The 13,946-nt window shown below is 40.4% G+C and overlaps 1 protein-coding gene across 2 annotated transcripts in view; it reads left to right on the top strand.

Annotated features, from left to right (window-relative positions):
• Positions 1 to 13,946, top strand: part of grik2 (glutamate receptor, ionotropic, kainate 2) — a 305,612-nt gene that overhangs the window by 112,934 nt on the left and 178,732 nt on the right. For both annotated transcript variants that reach the window (XM_039805547.1, XM_039805548.1), the window contains exons 5-6: positions 2,469 to 2,522; positions 6,259 to 6,432. In XM_039805547.1, the coding sequence (XP_039661481.1) occupies positions 2,469 to 2,522; positions 6,259 to 6,432 (228 nt within the window). The remainder of the gene's footprint in view (positions 1 to 2,468; positions 2,523 to 6,258; positions 6,433 to 13,946) is intronic.

Here is a 13,946-nt window from a genome sequence, read left to right as displayed (position 1 = left end):
GGAAATCTGAAGATCATCTGGCAGAAAGACTTAGAGTTTGAAATAAGTGATGAAAACTGGCTAAAAATCCTGTCAGACTCAGGGAGGTATATAAAGGAAGCCAGAGGAAAGTTTACTCAATACAAAGTGTTACACAGGTTGTACTTTACTCCTGCTAAACTTTATAGGATGGGAATAATGCCCATTGACCTCTGTTGGAAGTGCCAGACAGACAGGAACATTTTTACATGCACTCTGGGAATGTAAATTGGTAAACCCCTTTTGGGAAGAAGTTGTAGAACGCATAGGGAAAGGCCTAGGTTTTATTATACCTAAAACACCTAGGTTGTGCCTGTTAGGGGACCAAGCAGAATTATTAGAAGTTTCAAAATATGATTTGGCAGTAATAAAAGTTGGGGTTGTAAACGCCATTCGAGTGATCCTACGAGTGTGGAAAAGTACCTCCGCCCCAGAGTTTAAACAATGGCTGGAACTTATGTCAGAAATGGCATCATATGAACACATGCTGTCCAGAATTAATAATGAAAATGAAGGATTTAAGAGGTCATGGGATCACTTTTTTGCCTATGGTATATAGTAATGATAAGAGATGTACCACTGTAGTTGCTGGACTTATTCTTTTTTTAATTTATTTTAATTTTTTACTGTTATTACTTATTTTGATTCCAAGTGTATGTATGGGACTTCATACATATTATTATACCACTACAATGCTGTCATAAATTATAAAAAAAAAACAGGAAAAGAGAACACTTTTGCCATATTTTGATATCCAAAATCTAACACGATATCTAGTTTCATTCCACGATATCTAATATAATATCGATATATTGCCAAGCCCTATGCTAAACCTCTGATGCTGTGGCTACCGTTCACTAAATACAATTCATTTTGCATCGTGTCACCGAGAAGCACAGCTTTGTATCTGAATGCACCTTTAAGTCATACAACACTATTAGGGCGTGCTTTCCCTTCCTGTTGCTATCTTTAATCAATATTTTAAAGCTTAACGGCTATTATAACTGAACACAATGTCTTCTCTATCTATTTGTTTTCATTGCCCATAAGTGGCATACAAAAATTGAGACATAAACTCTGAAAGGTTTCCGGCACTTTTCTGTTATCACAAGGACCGGGAAATGGCACATTCTGTTTAGTAATCTGATATCATTTTTAAAAGGCTAACTGAGAAAACATTGGAGAACCCTTTTGCAATTATGTAAGCACATAATGTAATCTGAAGACTGCTGCCCTGGTTACAAAAAACTATGCAACTGATCTCAGCTGGTATTCTGTCTGTAATGAAGCAGAATGGACTGCTGAATGGATTTCTAAGTGACCCCAAACTTTTGACCGGTAGTGTACACTAATTTATAGAAACCATATTGTGTTACCATATGAAACACACGTTTCATATGACCTAATTCAGTTTGAACCAGTTACACACTGCTGTTGCTAACCTAAAACACTTTTAGCAATTCTACTTCCCAGTGATTAGAGTACTGTAAATGAAGTGCACAGAGATAGCGCAAATATACAATATCTGTAGGTAACTATGTCTTAACTATGTCCTAAGTCGCCTGCATGAAAGTTGAGTGTGCAACACACCCATTCACCACCCTTTCCTCCACACTCTTGCTTTTCGTTTCCCTACATAGAGGACACACTACTTCCCACACTGGCACTGGATCGAAATCGTGTCGTGCAGAATTGTCAAATATTAACACAATTCCTAGGATAATGAGCATGCATTAACATGTCCATGTGTGGTGAAATAACGCAAATGCTGGCCGCGCTGATTGTTGCTCTACATGCTACTGTTTTTAAACTGTTGATCAGCTGCTTGCACCTTCCCTCGTCGACAGCGCCAATAAAGTCTGTTCCAAACGTTAGCGCTGAAAGCATCATCACACACCATGCTTGTATTTTCACACATTCAAATCAACAGCATAAGTATCACACCTCACTAGCTGTTTTTTTTTCCCCTCCAAATGTTGTAAACACCATGCAGCTTCCAAACAATCTCCCACAGCGACTCCACCGTGAACCTCATTACTGTAGGATGACTTCTTATATACGTATCCCAGATGTCCCACGTCTATAGAATAATGCACTATCATCCATATTTCCCAACACATGCCAAATGCATGATGAGACTGAGCTCTGTCTTTTGCTTTATTTAGCTGTTTTTTTTTCTTCTTTTTGGTGGGTGTTTGTTTCTTATCTCTGAGCCTGTGGCTGCAGCAGTGTAGCAGAATATATGCCTCTTCACATTACATGGTAATACAGCCAGTAATACAGCCACACAAACAGACAAATGGCTGTGTGTGTGCATGTGTGCAAAATATGACAAAATATTGTATCTGCCTCCCTATTCATTTATAAATCTCTCCCTCTCCCAATCTCTCTCTCTCTCTCTCTCTCTCTCTCTCTCTCTCGCTGCCTCCTTCTGCCACTCTCTTTCTTAGGCTCTCGCCATGGGGATGATGACAGAGTATTATCACTATATCTTCACCACACTGGTAAGTAGAGAAAGTGGCTGTGCTGCACAGTCGCTTTGTCATCAGGTCTAACTCAGAGCTCCATATCCCCATTGTTGCACGCACAAAGAACGAGATGACGCCGCTCTTCAATCTTCATTTTCTCAGCTATTCATTTTATATGCATTACCTTTGATCAGTCCCTTTTTTCCCTTTAATGTGTTTTCCAGAGCCTAGTACTTTGTGACATCAAGATTCTTTTTTTTTCTCCTTTTTTTCAACTTCCACTTCTTTTTCCTCATACAATTTACTCTGCAGTGACTGCAGAGAAAAGAGTGGATGAGGCAGAAGATGGTGTTACTATTTATTTTTCACCTAAATGTGAGAGGCTGAATTCGTAGTCTGTAGCTCTTCTGATATTATGTGGCTGTAGAAGTGACCTTGCCTTTGGTTAATCTCAGGATAAAGTCCCCTTGTCCATACACTAAAATGCAACACAACACCCTTCTACGTATGTACACACACTAGCGAGCATTATTCTAAGCTCCCTAACTGTATGAACTAGCTCGCAGGCCATGTTCGACGTCAAAGATTTGACTCAAATAAAACTCTTATTGAAGTCACATCCCACTCTCATCCTGAAGAGGCTGCGTGTGTTGCCTTGGATCAAAACACTGTGTGTGTGTGTGTGTGTGTGTGTGTGTGTGTGTGTGTGTGTGTGCGTGCGTGCGTGCGTGCGTGTTCCGCCTCCCCCCTGTCCTTTAGTTCCTTTGAAAACTGAATAATTCTGTTTTTCACTGTCTGCACTTTTCATCATGGCGCCTAAAAGGGATCAATTTTGGTTTGAAATGAAACATCTAAATGTGCATACTTTTCTTTCTGCAACCATTCGGCGTGGCCCAATTAATGTGAGATAAGTAAATGTCCCACTAGTGTTTTCAGGAAGATGAAAAGTAAAATACAAACATGAATGAGGCAGGGGGAGGTACGGTAGTAGTTGTCATTTCCCACTGTTGTGTTTGGCAGACACAATCCAGTGCTGACAGCCTAATTCTCCCAGCAGAGTGAACAAACCAGCCATACTGAGGCCACATATGGCAGCCACTTTCCTGCCAGATTTTTCTCTTCACTTGCCTCGTGTTAAAGGAACACGGCGACTTACTGGGACTTTAGCTTATTCACCGTATCCCCCAGAGTTAGACAAGTCCATACATACCCTTCTTATCTCCGTGCGTGTTGTAACTCTGTCTGACGCCCCCCAGCGCTAGCTAAGCCTAGCGCAGATCCTGGAGGTAACCGGTGTCACTGCCCGATGTGAGTCGCGCACAGATTTTGAGTCGCGCATGCGTCACTTTGCGACGAGTGCAGATGTGAGTTGCGCATGCGTCACTTTGCGACAAGTAGTCTCCAAGATGCTAACGGCTTTTTGAGCTAACGCACAGTCTATGATCTAACATTAGCAATCAAACAATCATAGCTAAAACGTTTTTGAAATGACTGCTGCTGCTGGCTACAAGTTAGCAATCAAACGCAACAAAGGCTGTCACTTGAATGGCGTTTTGATCTAACGTTAGCAATCAAACAATCATAGATGGCTAAAACGTTTTTGAAATGATTACCATCTTCTGTTATTGTATGTAAAGAGAAACTTTTATTATTTTATGGATTTCGCAAATTTTCACAAAGACACGTTATGCAGTAAACCGTTTAAATCTGAGCATGCGCAACTCACATCTGCACTCGACTCACATCGGGCTGTGACAACCGGTTCCAACTAGCCTACCGCTCTGAATGAGTGACAAAATAAAGCCAACATGTTCCTGTTTACATGGTGTGATTTGTATAGTCACAGGGCGTTCAAATAACAAGGTCACTATGCTTTTACTATTTAGTAATTGTTGACTCTATTACTCCAACTCTAAGCGAACTCCAGGCGAACTCTCTGCTCCTCACCACAGGGCTTCAGCTGCTGCTAGCAAATCACTCCGCCCAAGTAGCAGAAGTAGCAGTGCTTCGCCTTTCTGAGAATATAGTTCCCAGTTTGTATAGGGTTAGAAGACGTCTGTGTCTCATAGGACCTTGTTATTTGTACACCCTGTGACTATACAAATCACAACATGCAAATAGGAACATGTTGGCGTTATTTTGTCACTTATTTGGAGCGGTAGGCTAGTTGGAACCGGTTACCTCCAGGATCTGTGCTAGGCTTAGCTAGCTCTGGGGGCGTCAGACAGTTACGACACGCACGGAGATGAGAAGGGTATGTATGGACTTGTATAACTCTGGGGGATACGGTGAATAAGCTAAAGTCCCAATAAGTCGGCGTGTTCCTTTAAGTGTTTAGTCTAATACTGTATGGAAGGTTTGGTCATTGTGTCAGTTTGTCAAACATGCCTGACCAAGGCTACATTTACATTGCTACGTTTTGGTTTAAAAACGAATATCTTTTGCATTCACACTGCTCTGGCATTTCAGAGCCCCTAAACTGGAGAAATTTGAAAACAGCAATGTAAATGTAGCTTACAGGTTCACCACTGTCATGCTGTGTTTAATACAGTTTGGAAGATTGACAACTATCATTCTAATAATAAAAGTAGCAGTAGTCAGTTCCATTTTAAAGACATATCTAAACAAGTATACACTTATCGGTTCTTGGTGAGAGTAAGATGAAAAGATGGATATCATGTCTGCGTGTAAAGTACAGGCCTGGTTAGCTTAGCTTAGCAATAAAGACTAAACAACAGATGAAAAAGAGATGAGCGGTTGGGTATTCAGTTGGTTGCAAACTGCAACCTCAATGCTAGATGCCACTAACACTGTTCCTTTAAGCTTAGCGTTAGCGGAGGACACAGAATTTAAAGCTCAATGATTGGGCGGTTCTTACAAAACTGCTCTTTTGGAGTTGTAGTTTACTTTTCTCTTTACATTTTTGTGTCGACAGGCTGGCACCTTTGACTTTTTTTTTACTCAAATAACCAGGTATTTCCTGACACAGTTATTCATCTCTTATACTGATGATTCAACCATAGTTTCATGTTCATGTAAGCTCCAGCTGAGACAATGAATAGGACCCTCACTTCAGGAACCCTGTTGGATGCCAGACATATCGGCTCAACAACCTAGAGTTCAGTCCAGATGATCCAGCCATTAGCATAAAGACCCTAGCCTTGCTATGTCAAAAGTTATTATGTCTTATCACTTTACATGCACATAATATTCCAGTTTTTGCCCTTATTCCATTGCGGATTTGTTGTGCTTCCCTCTTTCATTCCTTCAACCAGCGTTTGCAAGGTCTCCAGCCTTGCAAACGGTTGGCTGGTTGGTTTGTGTACAGCAACCACAGCAACGCACAGAGCTGACCGTAAGCCATAAACAGGCAAGAGGCCGTAAACTGGGGTAAAAGGCCTGATTGAGATGCATATTCCGAATGCGCTGTATACGTGTCTAAAGAATGCCTCTAAAACCCGAATAATACTGGAATATCCCACGTCTTAATCAGAAAATGCTATATTCTGAAAAAGGCCTTATTCGGAATATCTAAACAGAATATGCTGTTTACATGACCTGTATCAACTTCGGAATATTGTCATATTCGGAATAATAGTGGAATATTGGTGTGCATGTAAACACAGTCAGTGGCAGTGTCATTATGTTTCTCATTAGCTAAGATGCTAGTAACTAAATAAGACTTATTAGTTAAACTTTCCACTGCATGGCTGTTGAATAATGAAATCTCAGTCTGTCTCTCATACCTCGGATGTATTTTCCTTCTTTCCAGGATCTGTTTGCGCTGGACGTGGAGCCCTACCGTTACAGTGGTGTGAACATGACGGGCTTCAGGATCCTCAACACTGAGAACAGCCAGGTGGCTTCCATCATCGAGAAATGGTCCATGGAGCGACTGCAGGCTCCACCCAAACCTGACTCTGGTCTACTGGACGGCTTCATGACCGTGAGTCTCACGCACAAAATAAATCAAGAGTGAATGAATGTATCCCTCTGACCACTTTGGCAGAGATGAGTTTTCATGACATGGCATTTATATGCTCAGTGTAACAGAGGTTGTTTCCCATTGGTCAGTGAGGAACATTGATGAAAACATATAATATCCATGAATTTGATCCCACGCTCCATGTTTTTTCTTCTTCTTCTGAGGTCACTTTCACACCTGTAGTTCAGTTCATTTGTTCTGGACCAAAGAAAAAAACGTGATTCTGTTTATTTAGATTTTGAATTGCATAATTTGTGGATATTATATTATTATTATATTATATTGAGGTGGTTTTTGGGAGATTGAAAAAGTCAACGTTGTCATTTTTTGTTGATGTTTGTGACACTTTTTTCGACCTTTGAGAAGTTTTTATCAACGTTTTCAGAAGTTTACTGACTGAGCAGCTTTGTATGTGAGAGTTTTTAACAGAAATTGTTCTGTTTTTTAAGGTACCCCATAATTTCCGTTTTTTAATTACGGGACAAAGTGAGTAATGAGCTGCCAGTACTTTTTTAATTTTACGGATTTATTTCTTAGAGTGTAACACATTGTTACCCGTGTTCATGCCAACTTATCACAAATGAACCAAGTCGTGAAAACTGACAGATAACTTGTTCATTGGACAGATTTGGTGGCTACATCAAAAGCAGTACATGCAAAGTGTATTCCAATTACTGACAGCAAGTCCTGTTGTGCTTTAGTGTGCCTTATGGGTTTATTCATCTATACGAGTCATAGAAACTGCATTCAGACAGCGAAAATCTAAAATAATGACAACAGCGAGAAACAGCACAAGAACAAGGCATCTTACCTTACAGTAACCTAACATTAATGTCAACTGGATGCAGCTGCATCAAATTCTGGCTCTGTTGTAGCTGTTGGACGCAAGCCACTTCCATCCTACTGGTGGACTTCCTTCAGACAGGAAGCGTCTTTATGAAGACTGACGCGCTGCTCTATTCATTATACACTGTATTTTATAGAAGTTGTTGCAGCTCCACTCAGTTTACGCACGCTACTTAAGTTTTCACTGTGAATATAGTCTTGCATTGCCAGACCTTCCTCCACAGTGCAGCGGAGGAGGGTCTGGCTAGTCCACACAGCATTCTGGGATGGGAAAAAAACATACTCTGGTTTATTGGCATTTCTTTAAACCAGGGGTCGGCAACCTTTTTGATATGAAGTGCCCTTTTCAAAATTTCTTGTTTATTAGTGTGCCATGTTAACATTACGTTTTATTATGACATCACATCAAAATGTAATATCCAGGGAATCTGTAATTTTATTCCATAGCAACATTTGATAACATTTATTTCTCATAATCAGGACCTTGTAATTATTATTATTGTATATTATTATTATGATTATGGAAACATGGTTTTAGTATGCAGTCCTGATTGGTGGAAAATGGGCTGACAAAAATATCACTGTCAAAGAGCCTGAAGCGAAAAGTTGTGGAAAAGCCCAGCTTTAATGATGAATGGACTGATAATGAAACGATGCTGTGGCAAAATAATTATAACACAACCAGCATCATTATCGAGAATGAAGAACACGAACATAACGATTGCGTCATTCACGTGCATATTAAGTAGCCACATGTATTTGTTTTGGTCTTAAAATGCATCCATATTTACCGATCCAGCGGAGAGGATGGTTTCTTCAGCCAGCTTAAGTTTATAAGAATTTGTCCAAATTTCAAGATTCCCTGCAAACTAAGATAAACAGACTACAAACCGACAGCTTTTGTTTTAGCTTGTTTTGTAAAAATGTGCTATTTGCAGAGTATAGAGCTGTGTTTGCGTAAAACAGCGCGGTGGACAAGAGTGGACAGAGCAGACAGAGCAGATTGAAATATGGCTTTCTACATGTTGATGCCGGTCTACACAGGTGAGTGCATTGATAAGTATTGACTTTTAACTCACGAAGGTTTAATTTTAGCCTCCTTACAGTAACGAGACTAGCGTTAGTTCATCTGCCCCAGCGGCCGTTGGTAATCCTCTTTGTATTGTTCCCGGTCAGAGATATGAGTCAATCAAACTACCGTAAATAACAGGTCGCGCACAGGCGCCGATTGATGTTTTCCTCCGTGGGTGCTCACACGCGCACACCCTTTCAAAAAAAAAAAAGTTGTCAAAAATGTTTGCATTTCAGAACCTTAGGAAATGGATAGCGGCCGACACGAACACACACGCCATGCTAAAGCCGTAAAGTAGGCTCTCTTTCAACTCAGGACAGCGCCACTTCTCACAGATACAGATAGGATTGGAGATGAGAAGTTTAATCGGCTTCGTGGGAAATTATAAAATCAATGCCACCGCCATGACCAATCACACTATGACAGACGCTCCACTTAGCACCACCTGCAATGTTTAATATTAAATTAATGTAAAAATTAACTGGCAGTCTGGCACACGTGGGTGCTCAGTATTTTCGGCACCTATGAGGTCGCGCAACTGTGAACGTTGTAATTTGGCATGCGGATGAGAGAGTGCTTCAGCATTTCAACCATGATTTCAACACATCAATAACTCTCTTGCACACATATTGCCAGCGTGCCATTGGTTAAGGTCCCGCGTGCCCATGGTGGCACGCGTGCCTAAGGTTGCCGACCCCTGCTTTAAACCAATCACAATGGTTTTAGGTGGCGCTATTCGCTGGACGGAGCCACGGTGCCGCTACAAAATAGCCTCGGGACAGAACTTGTTTTTTGTGTACGTTCAAAAGTTGTTTTAGTCGTGCAACAGAAAACTCTGATTGGACAGATAATCTAGCTAGCTGCCTGGATTTACCCTGCAGAGATCTGAGGAGCATTAAACCATAGTCTTCATAGAGTTTAGAACGGCAACACAAAGAAAGAGGAAGGTGAAGGACATCTGGCCCGAAATGAGGGACATCCAGCGGATTTTCCAGCGGCACCTGAACAATCCCGGAAATGAAATGTTGTCGATATAGACTACAGTTAATATGATGTAGACTATGTTCTGAATCTAAAATCTTTTGTCACAAAAGTCGATATCTCCTGTGCATTAGCCCACTAGTTGGCTGATCGATCGAAAATACCTGTAAATATCTGCAGAGAATCAAATTGTTTTAATCGCTGCCTCTGAAACACTTTCAGCGGACATTGAAACCAGCTGGGAAAAACATAAGCATAAACAAATGGAGGGTATTGTTGAGTGTGTGCTCTCGGAGATATATTGATTTGTAGAAATAGAAGTGTATCTGTTCTCTGATGCTTGCGGTGTCATGTGGATCAGTGTAAAGCCCACTGAAACACTGTTAGTGATATGCGGCACCTGCCGTAGTTAAACAGTGTGCTTCTCCACTGTTTCTCTGCCGCTTTGGCTGGTTTTTACAGACATAAAGTCACTATAAAGCATTGGTCTGGACATGATAGACCTGTTAGAATGGATGTACAGTGGCATCTCTTACTGTAACTTGCTAGTGATCCTGAGGGAGTCAAATGGAAAACCTCTGTGCCCTGAGTTGTGAGCCCCGGGTGTGATAAGACTTGTCACTGTGATCTGAAACCCCTCTCATCACAGCACACCGCCTGTAATAACTCTTCTTCCACGCTTTCATACCACTCTCTTATCTTGGAACCTTTCCAAAAAAAAAAAACGTCAACCCACCAGAGACAAGGAATGGGAAGGAAAAGAAAGTAATGGAGGAGATAGGAGAAATGAGATGAGGGGCATGAATAAAAAAGAGAGGAAGAAGAAGAAGGACAGAGAGTGGGTGAAGGGAAGGCAGAAGTGAAATCAGAGTCCTTGTGTTTTATTCCCAGATCGACTGTTGAGGTGTTAAACGTTGGGCCGATGTAGCCGCTTGGTCTGATTCCAGTTGGAAAGCACTGGCGGCGGCCGCGGCAACATGTTGGCTGCTGATTGAAAACAGTGGCTTACCTCTGGGGAATAACACATTCCCTTTTCTTTTTTTTCTAAAACAGCGAGATCTCGCTGAGTCATGTTTCTGGATTGATATCGGAGAGTGGGTGTTACTCAGTTTAAGCCCCTTTTGTTGGATTTGTGGCTCAATCAATACTCTTTCCCACTTGAGACCTGAAATGTACTGTGTGTGTGTGTGTGTAATAACTGTACCTTTCAAAACACAAAAAAGCTCAGAGAGTGCCTTTATAGCTACTAGCTTCCAGCACAAGCTGCTACGTGGAGTCAATTTGATGTCTTAAGTCCGCATTGAAAAAAAAAAAGAAAGATCTGTCTCATCATCTTTGTGTTTATATTCACCTCTTGTACTCCATTCTGTGCTGTAGAGAGCCATCAGGCAAGCAGTGCTGGGCGGTTATTTTTGGATCAGCGACAGGTGAAGATTTATGTGTGAGGAGTGTGCAGTGACCCTGCTCATCACTGAATTAATGGCATTTGCGTTTGAAGGTGGGGATTGATTAATTAGACAAATGGCAATCAGTCAGCAGCTAATGCATATTGACATGGTGAAAGGTTCCGTAAACGTTTGATTAACGGCTTAATTTGTGTGCTGTATTTACGGTTTTGTGTGCTTAAGTAGTGAACTGCTGATGTGATGTAACTTATGAACTCGCAGATCATGACAGATTGCACTGAGTGAGCAGTCCAGGGACTTCACTCTCTCACACTGCTTCTCCATTCAGCACTATTGTTTCACGTTTAGTGGTCGAAATTGCAGTTAGAACTGAACAGTATGACTGATTGCAACAATACATTTGCAGCCAAGGTTGCTACGCCGATGATGTCCAGATCTACATTTCCACCAAATCCATCACCACAGCTACATCCTTCACTCTGACCAAGTACCTCACTGATATTCAAACCTGGATGCAAACCAACTTCATCCAACTCAACTACAATAAATCCGACTTGATCATCATCGGCCCGAAATCCCTCACAAAGAACACCCATAACTTCGGTCTCCCTGTCAACAACTCCACCCTGTCTCCATCCCCACATATCTGTAACCTGGGAGTCATCTTCGACAGCAACCTCACTTTTGAAAACCACATAAACCAAATAACCAGAACGTCCTTCTTTCACCTCAAATTAATTTAGCTCTCTCACTTTCTGGGAGCAAGCACTAATCCCTGTAGTTATTTGGAGAGATAAGCAGCTTATATGTCAGTGGATTTTGTCTTTAATTGTGTCAAAGTCTGTTTTTTACTTGTAAATTGCTGACTCAGAATCAGTAGTATTGTTAAGTGTGTAGCAAGGTGTTGCCAAACGTCTTCTGTTGCTGAAGTATGTGCAATTAACCCACCCCGTGATTTTAATATGACAATCCAGCAGTGCCCTAAAATCCAAAAATACCCTCCCAGTCACTGCTGAAGTTTTGAAACTCACTGATCACTGCTGACTTTCAAAACATCAGTGAAACGGAACAGTGTGGAAGTGCCCTTGGCACAATTACAGAACATAGACAACAAAATCAGGAGGTACATACTGTAGTCAAAGCTATGTGAAGCAATCTTACATGATTATAAGATATTTTAAATAATTTAATGTCTTAATTCTATGGGGATTTTTCGTTTTTTCACTTTTCCAGCTGGAATGTTTGCTATTTATTTTATTATAAATTGCATGTGGTTGCTGAATTGATTTAGAATAAAGTGTCCCATGCTACTGTATGTTAAAACAAGCTAAAAGCACAGCTCTGCTGAGTATGGAAGTTTTTTGTTGACCTTGGAAATCATAGCTCCAGAAAATCATTTCTAACTCATGGTCCACTTACTAGCTTTCTTTTTTTAAGAGTTGTTCCTCCGATGCTTCCAATACTGCCTAACATGCTGGCATCGCTATCAGTGAGTATGCAAGACTGACTGTCAAACAAAAATAAAAGAAAGTTAAACGGTTACTTAAGTGGTAGCAATCATATCACAACCATACAGAGTTACTAGTATACAGCTGTTTAAAACTAATAATCTACTGTATAATCATTTTTTGAATGCACTGTTATCAGATTGGATACTCGCTATCAGCCAATACGCCACTTCAGGTAATCGTAATATTTGTAGCTTTTTGATATTGAGATTCTCAACCACCTGCCTGATAGTCTTTTCCCACCCAGCAGACTATCCAGCTCCAGCTTTTCTCCCTGCATCCGCAAACTGCATCGTGTTACGGCATCATATCCTGAAAATTATTAAATTAACCCATGAAGTTTGGCCCAGACATTGTTTTCTTCTTTCCACAACATGTTTATGTGTGGCAAATCAGGTAAACTAATTCTGCACCTCATTCCTTTTATAATGCCCTGAGTCGTGGCTTAACATTCACGACGAGAGTGACCTTACAAGCGCCACACTCTCATTACCATAATGCCTTTCCTTGTTAATTGCTTAAGCTGCTGTCTGATTCATTGTGTGCCTTGCTAAATTGAAACAGGTTAAAAAAAACACTCAGGCATGACTATAATCTTTGCATTTATCTCTTTGTCATAAGTTGGAAAGACGGAGACATTCACTATTACCCTCGTCTGGGCAAACGTTGCCTCTTTGTTTGTTGCAGCTCCAAAACACAGTTGTTATTCAGAGCCACAGCTTTGCTGCGGAATCATTTCTATTCCCATATTACCATAAATATGCCATACCTGTGGGTACATTTAAATAGGGCAGTGATGGAAAGCTATTTCTTTTTTGACAGATATCATTTAAAGTCTGATCCAAACAGAGTTATAAAAAAAAAAAAATGTCACACAGACATCAGGCATATTCCAGGATTCATATTATCTGAGCATCACTCAAACAGTCATATGGTGGACACTGTGAAAGGATGGGATGAGTCATATGAGAAATATGTTGCATTCAGCTAAGCTGAAAGATTAGCAGCCAAAACTGTGTTCGCACTTTGCAGTTGTGTGGCTGCCAATAAACCTACTTACATTAACTTATATGTATACCATTTATATTTATTAATTCATTTTATGGAAGACAATTCATAACCGTCATCTGCATTCAAATGCACACGTGCTATATTAACTTATGCTCTCCATTTAGCTGTCTATTTACTGTCTATCTTTACAGAAAATGAGTTTCTTTTTGAGTCACGGTCTTAATTTTGGTATTTTGATAATCAGTTTTTTTCTATTTTCAATGTTGAGACATTTCCTGCCATGAGAAGTAAATTACTGTCACAGTGAAAAAATAATACAATACATTTTTTTTTAATCACATGTTCACTTATTTTTTTTGAGTTTTTTCCCAGAAGCTTTTGTTGTTCAGCTATCATTGAGAATGTTTAGTTATCATATGACCTGCGTATGGAATTTCAATTACATGATAACAAGAAAACAAGCCATACTCATGTTACGTTGTAACAACCAAATTTCCATGAAAACTGAGCAAACTCTATTTGCTAATGAAGGCCATGCGGTGTGGCTGTAAGCTCCAGGAAAAAATTAAAACTAAATAAATGGACCTTGTAATAAGATGTTTTTGCCAAATTGCTACTTCCAAGGTGAAGAAGGAACCACAAATTTTCAAA

Source organism: Perca fluviatilis, chromosome 7 (genome assembly GCF_010015445.1).
Source record: "Perca fluviatilis chromosome 7, GENO_Pfluv_1.0, whole genome shotgun sequence".
Classification (NCBI taxonomy): domain Eukaryota; kingdom Metazoa; phylum Chordata; class Actinopteri; order Perciformes; family Percidae; genus Perca; species Perca fluviatilis.
The sequence above is the reverse complement of the archived record's forward strand: the minus strand, read 5'-3'. Positions and strand labels throughout refer to the sequence as shown.